The following is a 24,174-nucleotide window of genomic DNA, read 5'->3' as shown; positions in this document are numbered from 1 at the left end:
CCCCCCCCCCCCCGCCCCCGCTCACGCTCCCGCCGCTCCGGCCCACTGGCTGGAGCTCCGCACAGTTCTTGGCTCCAGGGCTGGGCAGGGACATGTGGCCGCAGGCTTCCCTCCCCTCCTCCCCAGCGGACGCCGGCGGCGCTACAACACTCTCCGAAACTTTCCCGGGTCTCGATCAGATATGTGCCTACCCCGGACCTACACCGGGCCCGGCTCTCGTGGTCCAGCAGGGGGCGAGCGCAGACCTGGGTGGTGTGGCCGCCGGAAAAGGGGCGGTTCAAGCGCCGGGAAGGGCGAGCCTGCAGGCCGACCCGACCCGACGCCTGGAGTCTTTGCTCTAATGCAATGGGAAGCCCACGAAGGGATTACAGGGTGAGAAAGGATGGGGAGAGGACAAGAAAGGAGACTGATGCAGTTGTCCAAGCAGGGGGTGATGACAGCCGGACCGGGGCACGAACAGCAGGGAGGGAGAAGTGGAGACAAAAGGTGAGCCAGTTAGAACGTAGAACCGACAGAACTTTACGTGGGCCCAGACGGATGTCTGAAATCCTAGGATGACCTAGCATGAAAATCTGGCCCGGACCTGTCTTTCCTGCTTTTCTTTGCCAGCTGCCCCTACAGCAACCATCCAGGGACCTTGCAGCTTCCCAGGGAGATACACTCTCTCGCATCGAAGAGCCTGAGCTCTTTGCCTGGACTGCCCTGCCACTGCCCGCACTAAACTTTAAAGCTCAGCTCAGAAGTTACACTTGACCCTCTTAGATACTTCCCCTGCTCCCCAAACACTCCCAAAGCCTTCTCCACAGTCATCTAGCACACATTGAATGGTGGTTTGTTTCTATTCTTTTTCTTCCTAATCCAGGTCTGAATGCCCAACACCAGGTTTGGTACCTAGCACGGAAATGCAACGTGAAGCTTCCAGAATCAGTGAATACTTTTCAAAAGGGTGTGACTGCGGGTCTTTTACTCTGGCAGTGTATTACCCATGACGCGGGGAGGGGGCGGGGGGGGCGTTTGATGCAATGACTTAAATTAAAAGGAACTGGAGAGCCGTCCAGTAAATTCCTCTGACATTCCCATCAACTTCTTCCACAATGCATTCTACCCTGGGCTCAAGACAAATGCTAACGTTTTATTAATGCCAAGGCCTAAAGCACGTTAAGACAATAATATATAAAAAGTTGTATTTACCGAGTAATCTGCCTATTTTTTAAAAACATAAAGTATACCAAAGTGTTAAACTGTCGTTGGTCAATAGATTTTGGGTGCTTTTCATCTTTTAAATATATATCTTCTATAGAAATCAGCATGTAACTTGCACATTAAGAGAGGGGGAAACAGTAGGTGGTACAGATTTAAGAAAGCTGAGAATGTCACACCATTAAACTGAAAACTGAATCTATTCTTATCTTTTTATTTTTTTTATTTTATGTATTTTTTAAAAATCTTGTTAAAAATAACCAGAACTAGTCAGCATATAGTTTCTTTTTATATGCTCTGAATGAGATAGAATGTAATGCTTTTCCCACATCCATTCCACCTTAGATAATCTGGGACAATAACTCTTTGTTATTCAGATCCTTGTCTAAAATAGAAACAAAAATGGATTAATGAATGTTTTTATACTTTAAAGAAGCAAATTTATTTTTAAATTGTATGCTTTATAAACAGTATATAAATGGGCAGTGCTATGCAAAATGAGGTCAGCTGATAAAAACAATGACAGTTCACAACAGGTCTGCATCGTATTTACAGAAATCTTTAAACACAAAATCTAGTTACTAGATGTTGAAGGCATACTGAAGGAATCCTTCATAACACGAGGGCTAGGTTTCAAAAAACTACCAACTCTAGAATGGATTCTACTTTGGAACTGTTTTTTTATTATTTCTTGTTGCATCTCTTTCAGTGTGAAATGGAACCTTTGAAACTCAGGTGTGGCATCAACAAAGTCAAGGAGGTAGTCCAAACTCTCTCTAACGGCAGATAACTGAAATTCAGCAGTCTGCTCTTCAGCTCCTCCTCCTTTCTGAACAACTTCCTTTGTAATTCCACTTTTTGTTTGTGTGGGGCTGCCCTTTTCTTCGTCATCCCCATTGAACCACACCCTGTCATCACCCAGTGTGGTTTCCAACTCCCCACATTTCTCAAGGATTTCTCTGTAATCTCCATCTTCTAAGCCTTGAAGATCATATTCAGGTTCCTTTTTGTAAAGAAGATTCTCCCATGCGTTTGCTATGGTTATTTGTTTCACTTCATCCCAACTCTTTGCCCAGTTAAAAATTGCACTTTTTATATTGTAGATTTTAATCTTGGAAACTCCTTTTTCTCCTTTATCTTGCTCATCATCACTTTCTTCAAAAATTACAAGACTCTCTTCAAGTTGCTTCCACCTATAAAGTCGTTTGCAGCTCAAGATCACACCTTGATTCATTGGTTGAATCAAGGTTGAAGTGTTATGGGGAAAGAACATGCATTTTATTCGACCATCCTCACTGGTTAGTGATTCGGCGGAAGGGTGAACTGGAGAACTATCCAGAAGTAACAAGGCCCTGACATCCTCTTCATGGAATCCTAAAATATTAAGTTGAAAATGCCTGACCTCAGGAACAAAGTTTTGAAAGAACCATTCTGAAAACAGTTCTCTGGTGAACCAAACATCTTTACTAGGCTTATATATCACAGGTAATGTACTTACGTCCTCTTTCACACTTCTGGGCAGCTTTGATTTTCCAATAATGATTGACTTTAACTTATGAGTTCCATCTGCATTTGCACATAAAAGAGCAGACAACCGTTCTTTGTTTATTTTCCTCCCAGGCAGGCAGATCTCTTTTCTGCTTGCCTGAATGTTTTCTGGCATTGATTTCCAAAAGAGGTCAGTCTCATCCCCACTGTACAGCTGAGCCAGACTCAGTTTCTCCTCTTTGATAAGCATATACAGTTTTTGTCGAAATGGTTCGACATTTTCTGAAGCTGAACTTAGGACTTGTTCCCCACATACTTTTCGATTCCCAATTGCGTGCCTATTTCGAAATCTAAAAAGCCAACCAGTGCTAGCTTTAAAGTCTGTTCGCCCGAAACACTGTGCGAATCTCTCTGCAGCAGCTTGAAGCTCCACACCTCTAACAGGGATGCCAGCTGAGCGTTTCTGTTGGTACCACATGTAGACTGCATCATCCACATCACCGTATTTGGCTCCTGTTGTCCTCTTTCTCTTCTCAGCCCCTACTAATGGCATGTCCTGCTTCAGTACAAAGTCCAAAATCAATTTCTTATTCTTTTTAATGTCATAAAATGTTGATTTACTGATTCCAAATTCATCCATTACACTTCTAAGAGATCGTCCAGCTTCAATCCTACTGAGAACCTTCATCTTCTCCTCCAAATTCAGTGTTGTATATTTCCCTCTTTTATTCATACTGAATTTGGTTTCAAACAACCAACAGGAGATAAAGAGGGAAAAGCCTTACTGAATTGGAAAAAATTAAAAGCAAAACAAAAAACTAGCCTAAAGCCCCAAAAGGCACAGGCATTTGTAGCAGAAGGGTAATGGTCTACAAGGGATAGAGGGTCATGACTGAAGTGCTAGTCTACAGACGAAGGTCTTATGAACTCAGAAAGCCACCACTATCAAAGCCCTATCTAGCTGTTGCTCTTGCAAGATATGGCTGATCGGTTCTCAAAACCCCATCCTCCTCCTCCTTTCTTGACAGATAACAGCAGCACTAGTGAAGAATAACAGGAATACCTGCATACTCTCCCTAACTCAACACAGAAAAAGACAACAGGAGGAGAGGTGATATGTGTCCACGAGAACAAATCCAGGTGAGAGAAGTCTACATAAAAAGCAGTGCTTGAGAAGGGAGTGTGAAAGCCTCAAAGACATAGACAGAGTAATCTTGGGTAGCAGAGATGCAGCCTGGCTTCTCCCCTTCCAAAACGACCGGATTTGACCTCACTGCCAGAAAAAAAAATGGTGCTTGTGGTGCTCTGTCAGTAGTGTTCCCTGGGCAGCAGGCCATCCACCTGGATAAAGAGTCCAAGCTATTCTGACATTGGGATGTCTGGAGAGCTGGCATTCCCGAACAGTTGTTTAGTATCTTTACGTGAAAAAGAAAGTAGGTTCTGTTGTCCATCTGAAGAAATCTCACATTTACTATATTCAATGTAGCATTCCCAAAGACTGAGCTTTAACTTCTTACGTTTACCAAGGTAATCTCTAAGTATGTAAAAAGTTGTTAGTGGCATTTTCCCACTCTTGGAGCTTCTTCCTTGTGTACATCTGGTATATTCTCAAGTGTTATTTTTCACTGACGCTTTTCCATATTTTGGAATTATCAAGTTTCAGAGTCACGGCAGTTCTCAGAGATCAATCCAAAAGTTTTAAAAATATTTTACCATAGTTAAACATTTTTTAAAAGATTTGGCCTTTCGGGGCGCCTGGGTAGCGCAGTCGTTAAAGCGTCTGCCTTCGACTCAGGGCGTGATCCCGGCGTTCCGGGATCGAGTCCCACATCGGGCTCCTCTGCTGGGAGCCTGCTTCTTCCTCTCCCACTCCCCCTGCTTGTGTTCCCTCTCTCGCTGGCTGTCTCTGTCAAGTAAATAAATAAAATCTTTAAAAAAAAAAAAAAAAAAAAAAAGATTTGGCCTTTCATTTTTTGTTCTAAATTACATTCTAAATACATTAGAATGTTAAGTAACAGATTTGTTATATTTGAGACTTTATTAGATTTCTCTTCACTGTAGATGTTTCTTAATTTGAAACAATACTCACTTTTTCACCTGCTTGAAGAAATTTAAAAGATTTCTCTACTAGTGTTTCTGATATTCTTCAGATATTCCTTGCAGGTCCTCCTGGTGATGCCCAATGACATTCCATGTTCTTACAAGTGTCCTACTCTAGGTTAATTTCATTGTTTTTATTCCAGACACACAAACTCATGAGAAGTAACAAAAACTGCAACTTTTATCCATTTCAGGTGCTAAGAAGAAAGAAAAGTATGTCAGAGAAATGAGGAAAATGATTGGCATTTCACTTATTTTTTTCCTCTCCTATACTGCAGAGCCTAATTGGCTTTCATTCATCCCTCAACTACAAAGAATTATCACAAGCTTCTCATCTAGAAACCCAAAAGAGCCCAGGCTGCTAGTTTTCCTCTAACATTTGTTGCCAGAAATGCCAAATGGTTTGCAGAACACTAAGAGGATCATGAAAGAATATGATCGTGAATAAAGTGTAGAGCAAATACACACTAAGATCAAGCAACTTTCTAAAAGGCAGCCAGAACTAAGGGAATTATTCAGTTATAATGAATATAAATGGAAAAAGAAAAAAGAGAGAATTGGTTAGTCAACAGCAGCATTACTAACTCCAGCCAGTCATGCAGCAAAACATTCAGCCCGCTACGGCAGTTGTGTGGTATCTCAGAATAAACTTCACGTCTTTGCTGTCATTGCTTCCTGGCTGTACATTTATCTTTTTTTTTTTTTTTTTTTTTTTTTAGCAGTGCCCAGGCAGGGATCGTGATTTCAAAAGGAAAGTCTTGGGGGGGATGTTGGTGGGCTCCACAGCAAGGGAAAGGAACTCTGGCACAGGCTTCAAACTACAAAAATCATTACTGGCCCTCATTTACTCTTCACCAGTTTGTGCCTTCTTCTTGCTTTCACAGGGTCTCTTTTCCCACTTTTTCTCCCCCAACCACCTCCATACCCGTGTCATGAATCAGGCCTGTCAGTCCCATGCAAGGGCACCACTGGCAGAACTTCATTTATTCACATTAGTAAGTTCCAAGTATGTGCTTAGCCTTGGGCCTGATGGTGATGATCTCAATGCTAAGAGCACTACTGTCCCCTGGGTCTGGAAGCCCGGAAAGGATTTTTTGAGGAAACTAAGTCTCAACCTGACTCTCGATTCCAAGGAAATGACCCTGCTCTGAAACCTATTCAAGTGACCTAGACAGATGCTTATTCTTACCTCCCGTGTGTAATCCTTTGATTTCACTGAGAAAGGATCAGAGAAGCCTAACAGGATTCCATCTACAAGCAAAAGTAATATAATGGCCCGGTACTTACTGGTCTCCCATTTGCATTCCCACCTTCACCTTACTTCCAGGTGAAATGCCCTTGGAAAAAGCTCCCTCAAAAAGCCTCCAGCCATGCTCCAGGATTTACTTTATTAAATGCGGTCTCTTCACTGCCATGCAACGCACCCCTTGAGAGGGCTACAAGAACTTGTCTGTTAAGTCTTCCTCCAAATGTAGCCCGATCACACTTAGTGAGAACGCATATGACGGATCTTCTCACACCCCAATCTTTCCAGCTTTCCCTCTGTGTGGATGTGGTCCCACTCTGTGGTGCAGACAGATCAGGTTCATGGTCTCTTACCATTTCGCCAACCATAAGTCAACTTCCACTTCCATGGACTCCGCAGCGCTCAGCGTAGGCCTCTTCCTAGCCTCTGTTATCTACTGATGGTCACGAAAGTGCCGGTCCTTTGGCCAGATTCTTTGCAGCCAAGACTATGCCCTGTGCACTCTAGCCCAGCCTGCACGTAGTGGACCTAACACGCTAACCCGTTGCCTGGCGAAGGCTGACGTTAGGAGAACCCTGGATGAGGAGGACGACAACCCGAAATGCCTGATCCTGAGAAGTAAGGTTCAGGAACTCTAGCAGAGACTGTAAGGGACACAAGATGGAAGGGGGTTTCATCATCCAGGGAGCATGCCGGAGCGGACCGAGCGAGCCAGACTACAGGGGACCGGATCCCATAGCGGGGGCCGCCGCCGTCGCTCGAGACCCTGGCCGAGCGCGCCCTCCTGTCCCTGTCAAGGACACTACAAATGGGACCCGTCTCACCGGCTGCAACCTACCTCACAGGAAAACGTAAATGTTGTGAGGGACGCGCGGCCAGAGGAGAGAACAAGCCCTCGGGGGCCGCCGATCCCGACCGGGAAGCCCGGAAGGCCAAGGGCCCCCGCGCGCAGGGGCGGCCACCCTCGCCAGGCGGGGCTCGGGACACCAGGCGCTGCCGGCCGCCCGAAGGCCACGCAGGCACCAGCCGGTCGCGCAGCGTCTCCCGGAGCGGGGACGCGGGGCGGTGACAGCCGCTCACAGAGCCGCGCGCAGGCCCCTCTAGGCCGCGGCGGGCCGGGACACTCTGTAGCATTAACTCTTTCCGGCCGCTAGGGCGGCACCGGGCGGAAGGCCGCTTCCATTCGCTAGGCCGGGGCTGGCCGCGCGGCTGCTTGAAGCCTCTCCCCGGAAGGGCGTCAGTCCGCTTCCGGCCGGGGCGCGGTGTCCATTGGGGCCCGGGCGGCGACGCGGTCCTGAGGGCCGGTGCTGAAGCGGGTCCTGCGCCTGGCGGGGCCCGCCTCGGAGCGGCGCGGGGCGGAGGGCGGCGGCCTGCAGGTGAGCCGGTGGCAGGCGGAGCGGCCGCAGCCCCGGAGCTCCGGAGAGCCCGGCCTCAGTGCGGCGGGCGGGGGCGAGGCAGCCATTGTCCTTGGGCGGCGGTGCTTCCGGGCCGGGTGGCCGCAGCCTGACGGCGGGAACGTGTCAGGGAGCCCTGCCGTCGGGCTCCGGAGGCCATCCTGTTGTCCGCCTTTGTACAGACGGCGTCGGGGCCGCGCCGGCCGGCTTTCCTGACTCGGTGGCCAGTGTTCCCGCGCCCCGGGGATCCGGGCGGTGCAGCCTTGGAGACATCGGCCTCTGCTGGTGCCGAAGCAAGGCAAACGTCCCGGTGCCCGCTGAACCTGCTGGGCGGCCAGCCATTTGGGAGTACCGTGGCATCCTGGTCGAATTTGGGTGCCGTTCCTGCGGGCTCACGCCAGGGAGAGCGAGGTCCCGAGACTCTGCTCAGTCTCGCCTCGAGGTCTAAATGGCCGTCGAAGAAAGGGAAGGTGGGCCGAAGGGTCATCCTCAACAGCACCAGCTCCCCTTCTCTCCTCCTTCGTGACTTGGCCTTTGGATAAGCGTTTTGTAAGCAAAGGTCAGCTGTGATTTTTTGGGTCGAGTAAAGAGATTTAAAAACCCGGGAATGGATCTTGTGCGCCGTGCCCTTTGTGCTTCTTGCAGGGAAGTGTGAAGCAAGCCTGTTGAGCTTGTGGTTACTTAATCCGGGGATGCTGTGCGAGGAGAATAGGCCTGCTTTTTCCCCTAATTACTTTCCTTCTTCTCTGGTCTCACTTCTGTGTCCCAGCTCTCCTGCCAGTATTCGTACAGTGGGAAGGAGAATCTGGAATGTTCCACGCCCTGAGGGCTTCCTTCTTCACAAGAGGATGAAGGGTCAGAGAAGTTGGACCCCCTTCCGAGAGACAGAAGACTGGGATGACACACTAAAATTTAAGAGGAACTCAGAATATTCTCCTGATCTTCCCTTGGCATGGGGAAGCTGGGGTGGGAGGCACAACAATGAAGTCTTTGGATAATCCCCAGGCTCCTTGCAGCCAGAGGGTGTAAATGTTCTCACTGTCTACCCTTTCATGCATCGTTATTTTTTGTAAAGGCCAAGTCCTCAGTGGGCATTTGTCTGTCAGTGAGCTGTGCCTTATTTCGAGTGGGTAATTGAAGAAGAAAGGGTCTGGCAGTGGATTCTTTAAAAGGAAAGCAGGGGCACCTGGGTGGCTCAGTGGGCTAATCGGCTGCCTTGCGCCAGGTGGTGATCTCAGGGTCCTGGAATGAAGCCCCGTGTCAGGGTCCCTGCTCGCTCCCTCGCTCTCTGTCTCTCAAATAAATAAAATCTAAAAAAAAAAAAAAAAAAAAGAAAGAAAGAAAAAGCAAGGCAGGATTTTTCTGTTCCATTTTTCTTGTGTTATGAGTAGTGAGTGGTAAAGTTCATTTGACTTTCTTACTGATGTGCACTTTTTTTCTCCTTCCAGTATTTTAGGAAGAAGATCCTTTTATTGATTTTGTTCAAGAGCTGACTGGATCTTAATTCGGTGGTGCTGGCGGGGTGTCCAACACAGGAGTAAAACTGTTCCTGCAGCAGAATAATGATGGTAGATCTGAAGGTGGCTGACTGTTTGAACCCTCAGGTCAGGGTTCTGTGGGAAAGCAAGGGGCCTGTGATAGAGAGTTCCAGTCCCAGTAAGAAATATACAGCACAAACGGACAGTCTCAGTCCTGAAAGCTGTCGCCAGCACTTTCGGAATTTCTGCTATCACGAAGCAGCAGGACCCCGTGAAATTGTTGGACAACTTCAGGAATTATGTCGTCAGTGGCTGAGGCCAGAGCTCCACTCAAAAGAGCAGATCTTGGAACTACTTGTGCTAGAACAGTTTGTGACCATTCTACCCAGGGACACCCAGAGCCGGATAAGGAAGGACCATCTTCAGAGCATTGAGGAGGCTGTGGCCCTGGTAGAACACTTGCAGAGGGAATCTGGTCCCACGAGGAATGGGGTGAGAGGAAAGATTCCTGATACATTCGATGAAATAGAATGAAGGTTGATATGGGTGGGGGAAGTTAATTGAGAAATAAGGTGAATTAGGTCACTGTTCTGTTGTAGGACATCTAAGGCAGGACCAGAAACCACAAACCTACAGCAGTAGGCCACAGGTTTTGCAGATCCTTGGCAGATACCTCCCTGGCGTTTGAGAAAGATTGCTTTTGTGCTCTTTAGAGCCAGACTGAATTGAGGGTAGTAGGTCTACTTTGGCTTGTACAAGGACATGGGTTTTGAGCTCCAAATCAATAAAAGGCAGTAAGGAGTTGGAGAGGAAGGGGAGGACTTGAAAAAGGGAGAACACTTAAAATGAAAGTTGAGTGAGATAGTAAAGAGAAGGAAAACCCAAATAATGGGGGAGGAATGCAAAGGGAGAGAAAAGTAAGCATTGGAAAGGGAAACAGATTTGAAAATCCTAGCAGAGTAGTGGAGAGAAGAAAGATGTTGAGGGATAGTGTCCTCTGACTCCTAGGTGAGAGCCTCTAAAGTGTTCTCAATGGTTGGTCCTTGGCTCTGCTGGTTAGGGGGGAGTATGTTTTTAGCCAGGTGGCAGAACACCAACTGGCTTCAGGCCTACTGGGAAGAAACAGGGTAGGCATATATTTTATGCCAAAATTTTTTGGAGGGAGGTTGGAACTAGACTTTCTTCCCCTTTCTTCCATTTCTTTCCTGTTCTGTGAAAACCTTGCCTGTCCATGGGGATAATATGGTTGAGGAGACAACTTCCTTTATTCAACTCCAACCTTTTGAGGAAATGAGACAAAAACAGTAAGGAGCGATCTAAGTGAAGAGAAAGTCTGTCAAAGTGGCATGAGAACACGTGGCCTACGTAGCCCTGCTGTTTGCTCTAAGCTGGTCTCTATGCAGAGGGGTTGGGCCTGCTGTGTCAGAGAACTAGCAGTAGCCACGTTTTTTTTCCTTTTATCCTAATATTTCAACATTTTGTGGATAGCTCTCTGTGGAAAATTGGTGGCCTGATACTTTAAGTCTTTCTGTCCTTTCCTTTAGTGTCACACACTTCTGACCATTTGGACTGTTCACTTTTTCCTCCTTTTACAATCAACCCCAAAATAAAAAGTAATTTTTGTGGTAACAAAGATGGGGATTATTTCTAGGTTGCAATCCAAGAGCTGAGAGAGGAGGCAGTGGTCTTGGGCGAAACCGCAGAATCCCAGCCAGTGGGAATGGCCCAGGATGAAGAATTCTGGAATACATATCAGGGTCTGCAAGAACAGCTGAGCAGGAATACTCATAAAGAAACTGAGCCTGTATGTGAGAGGGGTAAGGCACATCATGATAATTCCCTTCTATTGGGAGCTGCTAGAGGAATTTGTTCGGCCAGAACATTGTGAGCATTTTCTGGATGTCAGGCTATGTGGATGGGCAAACACAGCCCTGTTAGCAATTATGATGTCCCCTAGGTGGCAGTAGAGTACCAGCTGTGGGTGAACCTGGGAGTTGGCCTAGGGTACAGAAATGTCCCAGCTACAGGACCTTGGTAATAACCCCATGATCTCTGTTCTTTAGAAAGCAGTAGCAGAATGTGAACATGCTTCTGTACCAGGAGGAAAATAATAAATGATTAAAAAAACAAACAAACTACATCTCCTATTTTACACTGGATATCCTGAGTACTTCATTTTCGAATATGTTGAATTTTTGCCTTAGAACAATTTACATCATGACAGGAAAATAAGAAGCTTGTCTTTCCTTTATTCACTCATGAAAACTGGGGAACCTATTCTAGCAACCAGTAGATAACTTGGCTCTTATGTATGATGACAAGACGCACTTCAGGGAACTACACACATTTGCAAGGGTGTCCCGACTCTACCCAAAGAATTGGGATCATCTATATTTTAGAAGTGAGCTAAAGATGTTTATAGGCAGAAGTGAGAGAGATTTTCTCTGTCTCTTTTCCACTTACAGCTGTGCCTGCTCACCAGATCCTAGCATTTCCTGTGCAGACAAACACCAAAGACTGGACAGTGGCACCCGAGCTCATCTTACCTGAGTCCCAGGTGAGCTGTGCAATCCAGCTGTTGAGGGCCGCCTTTCCCTGCTCCGCAGGACCCACACTGCCCAGCTCACAGGCGTATTAGCTCCAGTGTTCTCCCTGGGGAACGGGGCACCTCCTAGGCTATTAATGATCCCTTGCTTCTTTCCTTTTTGCCGCCTTACTGGAAAAAAAAAAAAAAAAAGGTGCTATTAATTCCTGGAGTGCCAGGGTCTACCATGGGCCAGATGGTAGAGTTGCTTCTGTAGTGTCAAGTACTGAGCTGAAGCCCATTGTCTTCTTTAGAGCTTGTTGACATTTGAAGACGTGGCCATGTATTTTTCCCAGGAAGAATGGGAGTTACTGGATCCCACTCAGAAGGCCCTCTACAATGATGTAATGCGGGAAAACTATGAGACTGTCATCTCTCTAGGTAAAGAATCTCCCTCTCCCATTGGGTAGAAGTTGAGTGATCTGTCATGTTCTCTCCTTACTGGGAATGCATTCCTCTGAGAGGCTATGTTCCAATAACGGGTTGTTTCTCAGCTAGATGGTGTGTGGACAGGGGAAAGGTGTGTCCAGATCACCTGGGGAGCTTTGTCCAAGTGAATGTGCTCATTCTTGATGCTAAAATTCTTTTTTTTTTTTTTAAAAGATTTATTTATTTATTTATTCGACAGAGATAGAGACAGCCAGTTAGAGAGGGAACACAAGCAGGGGGAGTGGGAGAGAAAGAAGCAGGCTCATAGCAGAGGAGCCTGATGTGGGGCTCGATCCCAGAACGCCAGGATCACGCCCTGAGCCGAAGGCAGACGCTTAACCACTGTGCCACCCAGGCGCCCCAATGCTAAAATTCTTGATTCCTCCCTCCCCCCTCTCCAAATCTGTTCTTTTACTTTTCACTTCTCCATAAAGAGCAGCACCAGACACCCAATATTTCAGACCAGATAATTTGCAGTCATTCTTTACCCTGATCTTGCTTTCCTACCCCACTCCTCATCCTTTTCTTGGCTTCACGTGCACGGTATAGCCTGAGTCCAATGATGTCTCATCCTCTTGAATTGTTAGCATCTTGGTCTAATCCAGGGGAGTGTGTAACCAGGCTCACCTCAGTACTTTCTAACTGGCGCCTTCTGCCAACACTTGGAGTCTGCCACAATCTACTTTCCATGCAACAGCCAAAGTTTTTTAATACTCTGATCATCATATCTTTTTAAAAATCTTAACAATGACTTCTCACTCACTCAGAATAAAATATAAATTCCACACTGAGGTACCCAGGAGCATCCAAGATCTGGCCCCTATTCATCTGCCACTTGTGCCCTTGTTCAGCCATACTTCTATAAGGTGCTACTGTTTCTAGAACTGACCAAGTTAATTTCTGCTTCACCATTTCCATCCCTGGCACACTGGAAAAAGTTCTGCAGTTTTAAACACTTCTGATTTTTGAACAATTTATGACACATGAGGGAAAAAAAATTTCCTTTTATTGCTTTCATTCATGAAACCAAAGACTGTCAACCGTGAAACCTGTTGTAGAGGTTAGTAGATACTCAATTCTTGTTTGTGGTGAGTCCGCTTCTCGGTAACATGTAACAGTTTCAAAAGTGTACCATTTCTACTGAAAGAATCAGGATTATCTGTAATTTAGAAATGAGCTAAGGATGTTCATAATCAATAGCAAGAGAAATTTCTTCTGGCTCTTTTCCACCCACAGCTGTGCCTGCTCACCAGATCCTAGCCTTTCCTGAGCAGATAATCACCAAAGACTGGACAGTGGCCCCTGAGCTCGTCTTGCCTGAGTCCCAGGTGAGCTGTGCAATCCAGCTGTTGAGAGTCGCCTTTCCCTGCTCCCCAGCAACCACATTGCCCTGCAAGTGCTCACATGTGCCAGTGTTCTTTCTAGGAACTAGGCATCTCCTATTCTGTTGCTGATTCCTTTTGCCTCCTTCCTTTCTCTCTTCTCACTTAAAAAATTATCTGCTTTAAATCATTTAGCCTGGCCTGCTGTGTAGTTCATGGGCCAGGTGGTAGAGCTGCTGTGTAGCGGCAAGTACTGAGCTGAAGCCCATTGTCTTCTTTAGAGCTTGTTGACATTTGAAGAAGTGGCCATGTATTTTTCCCAGGAAGAATGGGAGTTACTGGATCCCACTCAGGAGGCCCTCTACAATGATGTAATGCGGGAAAACTATGAGACTGTCATCTCTCTAGGTAAAGAATCTCCCTCTCCCATTGGGTAGAAGTTGAGTGATCTGTCATGTTCTCTCTTTACTGGGAATGCATTCCTCTGAGAGGCTATGTTCCAATAACGGGTTGTTTCTCAGCTAGATGGTGTGTGGACAGGGGAAAGGTGTGTCCAGATCACCTGGGGAGCTTTGTCCAGGAGCACACTCCATATGCTGTGTAGCTTTCTTGATTTATTTTTTCTCCTTCCCCAAATCTGTTTTCATCTCTCTCTCCTCTCAGTATCATATCTCTATATCATAGTTAAGAAGGAACGTACAGTCATCCTTTCCTGTGATCTTGCCGTCCTACCGCATTTTAATGCATCACTGTCCTTTTGGCTCCACCTTCACAGTGTAGCCTGAGTGCGGCCGTGTCTCATCTCTTTGTGCTGTTAGCGTCCTGGCTTAAGCCAGCAGCATGTCTAACCAGACTGACCTGGGTACTTTCTGACTGGTGCCCCTGCCTCTTGCCCTCCCATGCTCTGTTTTCCACCCAGCAGCCAGAATCTTCTAAAAACCTGGTCAAATCATGACATTTCCTGTTTCAAACCTTATGATGACTTCTCATCACATTCAGAGTAAAATCCACACCTTACTGAAGTGCTTAGGATCCTCCAGGATCTGACCCTACTCACCACCCTGCCCTCATCTGCTGCCACTTGTGCCCTTGCTCATTCCTCTTGAGCCTTACCGATCTTTGTGTTTCTTGAACTTGCCACGGTCATTTCTACTTTCCCTTTTCCTCTGCCTGGCACACTTTTCTGCCACATGGCAAAACTCTCACTTTCACATTCCTGCTGCAATATCAGTTTTTCAAAGAGGTCGTCCATACTACCTCATCTAAAATAGCTTCAGAAAAGCAAAATCTTAAATGCTGAGTTATCCTGCTTTAGTTTTCCTTAGAATATTTATCACGTGCTGACAACCTTGTTATTTATTGCTGTTGGGTGAGCTCCCATGAGATCAGAGTGCTTTGGCTTCATCACCACTATATCATTAGCCCAAAGAGGGTTCCTGGCACATGATAGCCACTCAGTACGTGTTGATTGAATGATCGAGTGATGATTACTTCCCCCACTTGGCAGTGTATTTAGAAAAGTTTCATTAAGTGATTCTGGTCTGTTTCTTCCACCTGGACAAGAACCAGTGATTTAAGGAGTCCTTCTAACAAATCTTTCCTAAATCCACTGTGTGGTGCTGAAGAGCTAAGTAAGAAGTTACTGTTATGACAGGAATCAGTAGTATGTATGATATGCAACCCCTGACCTTCACCTTGCTGTGCTAGACTTGAGCTAATCCTAAGGAATTAATAGGACTAACCTGTACTCCCTGCAGACTCCTGGGTTTGGTTCAACCTTGTTCAAATATAGGGTAATCTTGGTGGCAGAAGAGGGGCATTGTAGATGGTGGATTCCCACGCCCTTTTCCTCTCCATGGGTCTAGCTTGGGTTTATTTCTCAGTCTCCACATTGTGCATCCACCCACGAATGCAGTATAGTATAAACCTGAAACCAGATAGGGGAGTCTACCCATTTGACCATTTTGGATAACACACTGTAAACTGTCCTTTGCTCTTCCTGAAATAGTGTGGAGTTGGTGGATAATTGTTGAGTGGCTAGTTGGGTTGCCAGGCCTTGACCTCCTTTTTTCCATTTCACAGCGTTATTTGTGCTTCCCAAACCTAAAGTGATCTCCTATCTAGATCATGAGGAAGAGCCATGGGTTCAAGGGCCCTTGGAGTTCAAGAACAGTCCTGGAGACCTGCCTGCGGGTAAATATACCTTGGGAAGAGGACAAATGTGCATTTGATAGCAACCTTTGCAGGGACTTAGCATTTAAAATTCTGCTTATCTATGTTTTGTAAGTCAGTAATCATTGGATTTTTCTCTCCATTCCTGTGGTTCTGCTCTGCCATGCAGTTGGCTGAGTGTTATGTTTATTCCCACAGGGTTAAAGGTCAAAACTGACACTGAAAACCATCAGCCCGTATGTCTTTCTGACTTAGAAATACAAGCACCGGGAGACATAGTCTCCAAAAAGACCCGAGTGAAAGTTCCCCAGAAAACAACAGGTAAAGAAAATCATGGTGATACACACAGGATGGGGAAATGGCACCGAGAGTTTCCCGTGAAGAAAAGAAAGAAACTTTCAACCTGGAAACAAGAGCTGCTAAAACTTATGGATCTTCACAAGAAAGCTCGTGCTGGAGAGAAGCCATTTAAATGCCAGGAATGTGGGAAAAGCTTCAAAGTTAGCTCTGACCTTATTAAGCACCAAAGAATTCACACTGAAGAAAAACCATATAAATGTCAACAGTGTGATAAGAGGTTTAGATGGAGTTCAGATCTTAATAAGCACTTAACAACACACCAAGGAATAAAACCGTACAAATGCTCCTGGTGTGGGAAAAGCTTCAGTCAAAATACAAATCTACATACACACCAAAGAACTCACACTGGAGAGAAACCCTTTACATGTCATGAATGTGGGAAAAAGTTCAGTCAGAACTCCCACCTTATTAAACATCGGAGAACCCACACAGGTGAGCAGCCATATACTTGTAGCGTATGCAGGAGAAACTTCAGCAGGAGGTCAAGCCTTCTTAGACACCAGAAGCTGCACCGCTGAATGGAAGTTTATCCAGTGTTCTCATTCTGAAGAAACTCACCAAGTAGAGGTTCACCCTGAGATTTATGAAAAAATACAAAATTATGAAGCATGAGTAATCCTTCATCAGTGGAAAATTTGGTGATATAAACGTATTTCACAGAAAGGAATCAAGGTTTATTCTGCAGGGATCTCTGTAAGTAGTTTTGTACTACTTACATTTTTACACGTAACCTTTGGGGAATTCATTAGCAAGAAAGGTGTTGAAAGAACATTCTCAGTAGGGAAACATTTTTGCAGTCGTACCTGTCAAAATACCAAATTCAGCCTTAAATGGCAGATGCATACATGAATCGGTCTTCTGTGATTACAGAGGGTAAATACTGTTGGCTTTGCATTGAATTCCCAGCCACTTTTAAACATACTGATAGAAACATTTGTAGCATGGTCTTCCAAAAGAAAAAGCAATAACCTGCATGAGTAATTGGATACCATTGCCTTTAAGGTAGAAGGCTTACCAATTTCAAGAGTCCTATGACACAAAAATGAGTTCTCTTGTCAAATTTTCCAAGAGCCAAATTGGATTTTCTTTCTCTCACTTGTCACTGGACACTGTTCCCAAAGTTGGACATCATTTTAGTTCTTTCTTGAACATTTTAGCAACTTTAGCTCTTGAATCCTTTTAGTACCATTTTTACTGTGATGAAATGCTATTTACTTCACCACTAGGGAATCTGCCAGATAATCTAATAATGCACTATCTTATACCTCGTTGGTGGTGTTTGAAAAAGAGAAACATCTCTAATGAGATCATATGAAAACGGGTTGGAACGTTTAGCCATGGATTATGTATTACACGTAAAGAAGAATTTTCTGCAATAAAAGAAACTAGTACTTTTCTTAGAATCTCACTATGATAAAACATAAAGTATAGCACTTTTTTGAGGCCTAAAAGAAAATTAATAGAAGTTCAAAATGAACTTCTTACACTTTTATTTGCTTTCTCAATTGGCTTTGTTTATTTTTAAGAACAAGGGCAGAGTTGTTTGGGAATTGGAGTGTGTGCTGCAGGCGGGATGTTGTTCACTGGGTGTGGCAGAACATTGGGTTCCCAAGAGGAAAGGTTTGGGAATCGATGCTGAGCGGTGGGCGGGGATGCGTGAATCTGCATTCCTGTTGGTTGTCTTACACTGTAAACTTACTAAGCAGGCAGGGTGTCTGTCTCTGTCTCTGTTTTGTACACGGCATTTAACAACAGCCTTAGGTGACAAATGATAGATGGCTGAACATCTCTGTGGGCTGTGGATCTTCTTAGAACTCTTGTCTATGACAGTGACTCCCAAGTGTTCCTGTTAGAGCTTTTGGGTAGTTTTGGGAAGGGGGTTAAATGATCTCTCCCAAATACCTTATAAACGATGAAGTTGAGGCTCAGATACGGGGACTTGTTCAAGACCCGAGTGCTAGTGGTCTGTTGGCTGTCAGCTCGCTGCGTCGGGAGGCCTGAAGGCGGGATTAGCGGGATTAGCAGGATGTGTACATTATCCCTGCAGGGCCAGGCTGGGTGCCATTGTGCTGTATCTCCTTCTAACTTAGAAAAGCGCTTAGGTCTCCGTGTGTTCTGTGAAAGAGAGAAAAGTATTTCAACTCAGGGTTATTCTAGAGATCAGAGGGATTGGCGAAAGAAAAGCCCCTCACAGCCTGGCCAGTGGTAGATGCTCGACCAGCGTGCATTTGTTTCCCTTTCCCCTGCTCCCCAGGGTTGTGCTGGGCAGACTGACTGCAGTAAAGAAGCAGTTGTGTTTATGGCTATTTTCAGCTCCTTTCGGGTGTTGAGCAGTGCTGGTGGTGATTATGCTCAGTTGATTTGGTCCTTGGCTTCAGTACTTTATGGTGTAAGTCACCTGAGCTGTGGGTCTGGTGCCCTCAGCAAGATGTTATTTTCTTCCCCCAGATGAACTACACCAAGTATTATTCCTTAGGCACAGCCAACTCTGAAGCTCTCATCTGCATAGCTGTTACCCATCACCCTCTTCCTTAGGCTTGAGGTATTCTGTCTCATCCCGGGATACATGTGGACATCTTCGTGCTACGTTCATTCAATTTCGTGTGGGCCTCTTATGTGCCCAGGCACTGTTCTAGACTGGGAATATAGTAGTGAACAAAAGAGCTAAAGATACACTCTCACGGGACTTGCGTTCTAGTGAAGAGTGTAAAGAAGAGTGGTTATAGTTTTCTGCTCCTTGCAGTTCGGGTCATAGGATAGTTGTGGGTAATGCGTTGTGAGCAGAAGCCCCACTTCTGGGCTGAAGCCTTTATTGCTGCAGGACTCTAGTGCCCTTCCTGGCTCGGTTGTGGAAGCCCATACAGAAAGAGGTCACAGGGCCAAAGTAGTCTGGAGTGCTGAGCCCCCATATGGAGCGCGGTTGTCCTGGGAAGTCCCTCAGACCTGTGATGGACTTCATGGGAATGAGAAATAAACTTCCGTTAAACTACCGAAATGTCGGCGTCGTGTCTTTCTGCAGCATAACCTGGCCTGTCTACGTAGAGGCAGCTGTTCTGCTAGAGCTCTGGAACATTTCTGTGTCAGTCCGCGTGGACTTTGGCCCTCAGAAGAGCTGCGCCTTCCTGTAGATGCTCCACTGAGGTCATGTGACACTGATAGGCACACTGAGGAGCTTACGCGACTAGGTGATAGGAGAGACTGAGACAAGTCCAGGTTGGTCAGTTTTTCAAGGGGACAGAGCAACCATCCCTCCCTCTCTGGCTTCCTTCCCCTTCCCTTGCTCTCTGTTCCTCTGTGCTCCACTGCTTTTCTACGTAAGATGTGTTTCTGTTGATCAGTGGACGACAGGGTAGTGGTTGCCTTTCGTTCTCCTGTGAGTGCAGTAAGCGATCGTTTGGTAACTACCCTTCTCATACCTTCTGCGAGTTGGCCTCAAAAAACACAGGACATAGGGCAGAAGCAGATTTGTCCTGATTGGTGTAGAGAGGAAGGTGACTGCCGCCTTGGACTAAGCGGTGGTAGTGGGGAGGAAGTGATGCAGGAAAGCAGGAGCAGGACGTTGCAGTTGAGGACTGAGGAGCCTCTATGGGGAACGTCTGCATAGCCAAGAACCAGCAGTGCAGTGTTGCACAACTCATGCTTGGAATGTGGACATCGGAAGAAGGAATTTCTGTAGCTTTGTCACAGGGATGAGAGCAGGTTACCGAAAAGGCAACATAAAATCTATTTAGGCTTGGTTTATTTTTTGTTACAGATGCTATTTCAGAGAGCTTGTGAGAGCTCAAGCCTGAGCGGGGGAAGGGGCAGAGGGAGAAGCAGACGCCTGCTGAGCAGGGAGCTCGGTGTGGGGCTGGATCCCAGGACCCCGGGATCATGGCCTGAGCCGAAGGCAGACGCTTAACCTACTGAGCCACCCAGGCGCCCCTATTTAGGCTTGGATTAAAGATGAAGTGCAGCACACAACCTTAAGTTTAGCCTGAAACGTTAGTATTAAAGTTCTCAGAAATGTCTTTTATAGTCACATGATTCTAGGACAAACCAGAAGGTGCATCATTTCAGGTGGTTCAGGTAACAGCCTGACAGTGGCTCCAGGCTTGGTTCTGAGAACTGGATCAGTGACCAGTGTAACCCCCAAATCCTTATCCCCTTTCTCTGCACTGTGGCACAGTGTGGGGACTGTGCCAGACCCAGAGTTCTCCCCACCGTTAAGCAGACTCCATGTGGACCCTCAAGCTGATCTTGAGAGCCTCTGCTGTCTTAGCTGGGGGGAAGGACAGGAGGAGAGCTTGGAACCAAGCTAAAAGTGCTAGGGTTGATCAGCTTTTGGAACCATGAGAAGAGTGTTTCATTGCCCTGGAGAGCTTGAGAGCAAGAATGCTGAGCGGCCTTTTCGATCCAGCTGGACAGTTGGGATAACACAGAAGGTTTGAGTCGCTCCACGGACAGGTGTTTACTGACCACCCTTTGCATTTCCTGGCTGGTTGCACTCTCGTGTAATGGGTCAAGGCTGCCTGTTACTTTGCTCTCTGGGTTTTACCCTCTGGTGCTTAGAGTGGATTCTTCGCTGAAGGGCTCCCTGAATGGAGTCTCGAGTAGTCTCAGTGGAGGCTTTGTTCACACTAAGTGTTTCCAGGGTTGTTTCCACAACATACTTGGACTAAAGCGTATTGTGTTACTAAATCTTTTCCACACTTGTCACCTTTATCATGTCTTTCTTGTGTGGCTTCGGTGGGGAGCAGGGCCGGAGTCTCTTGAAGCGTCCGCCAGTGTGGCTTATGTGCAGCTTTTCCTTCGTGTGTGAATCCCCAGTAGACAGTGGTACTGGGCTATTGTGAAGTGCTTTCTGCAGTCCAGCGTCCATGAGGCTTTTCTCCTTGACCCACCTGACCCACCCACATCTGAGGACGCCTGCACTTCCCTTTAAAGCAGTCACCCCATCTCTCATGAGAGGGATCAAGCACACTTTCAGATTTAGCAAAAGTGTCAGAGGTGCTTCTCCCTTACACCACAGCAGGACGATGACTGTGGAGTTGCAGTGATCTTGTCACTATCACAAAACATTAGGCTTTTGAGGCGCCTGAGTGGCTCAGTTGGTTATGCCTCTGACTCTTGATTTTGGCCCAAGTCATGATCCCAGGGTTGTGAGATAGATCCCTGGGTCAAGGTCCACTTTGGGCATGGATCCTGCTTAAGATTCTCTCTCTCTCCCTCAGCCCTTCCCCCCCTTCCTCTAAAAAACAAAACAACATTAAGCTTTATAGTATTTGGCTACTCTGCACCTTTAAGAGAAAACTTAGTAAGAATGCTTACTTTTGAATTTTTTAAACCAATGGTTAGATTTCCAAAATTATAATTTTTTTGTTTTAAAGATTTTATTTATTTATTTGACAGAGAGAGAGACAGCCAGCGAGAGAGGGAACACAAGCAGGGGGAGTGGGAGAGGAAGAAGCAGGCTCATAGCGGAAGAGCCTGATGTGGGGCTCAATCCCATAACACCGGGATCATGCCCTGAGCCGAAGGCAGACGCTTAACCGCTGTGCCACCCAGGCGCCCCCCAAAATTATAATTTTTACATTAAGTTTTGTCCTTCTTGTGTATGAACAACTGAACAGTGTCAGAGCATTTGAAGAAAAAAGTTAAGGATCTTTAATATTCGTAAAGATAAGAAATATGCTTCCGTTTAGAAAGATTTTCTTAAAAAGATTTTAAATGTTAGTAGCTTAAGTATTAATGGCTTACAGGGATGAGTTCAGAAAAAAAATGCTTAAATGTTTCCTTCATACTTTAACTATGGTGAGGGAGCATTAGCCAGCATCATAGTTACTTATCCTCCTTAATGGAGAAGCTTTTACATCCATTCTTATTTTTTTAGTTAAATGGCACTGCTACAGTTTTCATTTTTACAGTCTCTCCAAGGTTCCTCTTCTAAGATTCAGGGATAAAATTCCTCTTCACTTCATCAAATACCTTAATCTTTCTGACTAGAGACATTTTCATTTTATTTCTCCTCTGACTTCATCCTTCTGAACAAAGCTTGTTTTGTGGTTTACCTGCCCCACTACCTCAATGTTATTCTACACTGAAAACGCTATTTCCCATTCTGATCAAGTCCTCGGGAAATAGTAACTTAGAAATTCCATGCAAGATGGGTACAAACTGAGCTCTCAAGAATACCACTGTCAACCGTCTTCCAAACACTTAAAACACATCTAGTCTTCCCTACCAGGATCAGAAATTTAGGATTACGCTTGTTTTTTTCAATTTTCATTTTTCTTTATTGCTCAGGCTGTAAAGAATACTGAGAACACAAAGTCACAAATGGGTAGTGCTTGCAGCTCGGGAGCAAATTTCATAATCGGAGGCAGCCAGCCCCAGCTTCTGATGCTGTAGCTAAGCCACAAGTGACCAGTTGTGAAGCATTGCGAAATTAGGGGAGGAGTCGGCAGAAAACCAGGCAAAGGTGGGCAATTACAATATCTGGGATTCTCTTTCAGAAGCAAGTCTTGGCCGCTTTTCTCAATATTCCGAACATTCAGGAGGGAGGAGATTGACCGCCTTGGGATGTGAACGCATCACAGGGATCATCCTAAACATCAGATGGCACACGTGTCCGTATTCCATGCCCAGGAGTGAGTCACTGTCAGTGGAACACAGTCAAGAATTGGGAAAGAAGCAATTACATATGAGGCAAGCTCTTTGACATGAGGGCTTTGAAGTTCTATTTCCAGAGTCCCAGAGGAAAAAGTGTGTTTGGTGTCTTAGTAGTTGGAAATTCAAAAAATGAAAAAGAAAACAACCAGACCGATTTTAAGATCAGGAACCTAAGTAAATGAAAGATGGCCAGCATATGAATATGCTAGTCTGATCAGTGGATTTAAACGAATTTAAGGGCACATCACACAGAGCCTTTCGTAGAGTTTATCTAGAACCATAATGTGCCTCATAATGTAGTGAAGTCTGTATGAAGACCTGAATCAAAGGACCAAATTTTGAACCTGCCAATGCAGGGGGTCAATTACTTTCCTGTCTTCACAGCCCTGAGGTTCAGTTCTTTGCCATGGTGAGGAGGTGTTGCAATAAAGGAGTTGGTGAGAAATAGGAATTGAAAAGTTGAGTTTGGCTTGGTGGGCTTACGCTCTAGCATGTGGGCTCTAAATTACAAACTGATTTGCAACCTCCATTAATCATTTGGTGAAGAGGTCCAGTTTATTTGACTATATCACCCATAGCTAACTTTATTGGTACTTACCATGTATTAGGTAATGATCTAACCTCTTCATCGGAATCAGTTTACTCCTCACAACCACCTACACTGTTCCCATTTTAAGATGAGCACATTGGCGGACAGGAAGAAACTTGCTCAAGAGTACATAGTGGAGGCCTGGGAATCAAACCCAAATATTCTTGACTGCGAAGGTTGTGCTTTTTTCAAAAAATATTTTTTCTTTTTTGAAGTAATGAAGTTACAGAGAAGTTGAAAGCATAATACAAAGGACTTTTCCCCTCTGAATCATTTGAGAGTACATTGATAACTTGATACTCTGTCCTCCAAATATGTTAGTTTGTATCTCCAACAAACAGCAACATTCCCCAACGGGACCACAATATAGCCATCAAAATTACTAAACAAACATTAACACCTGATAGCTAATCTTCAAACTCCAGCTTTTGCCAGTAGTCCCAGTAAAGTCTTTCATAGCAAGAAGATTTTGTTAATATTTTTACATGCTTTTAGTTGTCACAGCTCATGATTTTTTAATATTTTCTTTTTACATAGTCTGTACACCCAGCGTGGGGCTCGAACTCATAACCCCAAGATCATGAATTGCATGCTCTTCTGACTGAACCATCCAGGAGCCCTGTCACATCTTTATCGGTCTGAAATGGTTGCTCAGTCTTTTGTTGGCATTCATAATGTTGACACTTTAAAGATCATTAGCCAGTTATTTTATTGAACACCCCTCGATTTGGGCTTTATGCTTCCTCTTAATTAGATTCAACTTTTGCCTCTCTGGCAGGAATACCACAGCAGTGATGTTGCCTTCTTCTCATTGTATCGTGTCAGGTGTTGCTATGGACTAAATTGTGTCATCCCCCCACCCCACCCCCGCCTCAAATTCATACATTGAAGCCCTAGTTCCCAGTGTGATTATATTTAAAGATACGGCCTTTGGGAGTTAATTAGGTTTAGGGACCTAATCCAATAAAATTGGTGACCTTATAAAAAGGGGAAGAAAAGGAGTGATCTTTCTCCACACCCAGAGAAAATGCCATGAGGGAACAAAGTGTTCATCTGCAAGCCAGGAAAGAGCTCTGTCCGTAAACTGAATCCTCCCATATTTATCTTTGGTTTTCCAGCCTACAGAAATGTGGGAAAATAAATACTTGTTGAAGTCACCCA

The 24,174-nt window shown here is 45.5% G+C and overlaps 1 protein-coding gene across 6 annotated transcripts; it reads left to right on the top strand.

Moving 5' to 3' along the window:
- The first annotated feature begins 7,249 nt into the window (after positions 1 to 7,249).
- LOC103668531 (zinc finger protein 75D-like) lies at positions 7,250 to 24,174 on the top strand. 6 transcript variants are annotated; one of them, XM_040635442.1, is made up of 10 exons: positions 7,256 to 7,410; positions 8,877 to 9,398; positions 10,558 to 10,723; positions 11,372 to 11,463; positions 11,787 to 11,871; positions 13,156 to 13,247; positions 13,523 to 13,649; positions 15,324 to 15,434; positions 15,612 to 16,205; positions 22,268 to 24,174. In XM_040635442.1, the coding sequence occupies exons 2-10, from the start codon at positions 8,991 to 8,993 to the stop codon at positions 22,471 to 22,473; spliced, it is 1,881 nt and encodes a 626-aa protein (XP_040491376.1). In that variant the 5' UTR covers positions 7,256 to 7,410; positions 8,877 to 8,990; the 3' UTR covers positions 22,474 to 24,174. The 6 variants fall into 6 exon arrangements, with proteins under 6 accessions (XP_040491379.1, XP_040491377.1, XP_040491376.1 ...); XM_040635441.1 differs by having other exon boundaries at positions 7,257 to 7,410; positions 11,745 to 11,871; XM_008696799.2 differs by lacking the exon at positions 7,256 to 7,410 and adding an exon at positions 7,430 to 7,987 and having other exon boundaries at positions 11,745 to 11,871.

The sequence above is a fragment of the Ursus maritimus genome, unplaced genomic scaffold (assembly GCF_017311325.1).
Source record: "Ursus maritimus isolate PB19 unplaced genomic scaffold, ASM1731132v1 scaffold_2, whole genome shotgun sequence".
Classification (NCBI taxonomy): domain Eukaryota; kingdom Metazoa; phylum Chordata; class Mammalia; order Carnivora; family Ursidae; genus Ursus; species Ursus maritimus.
This window is presented reverse-complemented; position numbering and strand designations above follow the sequence as displayed.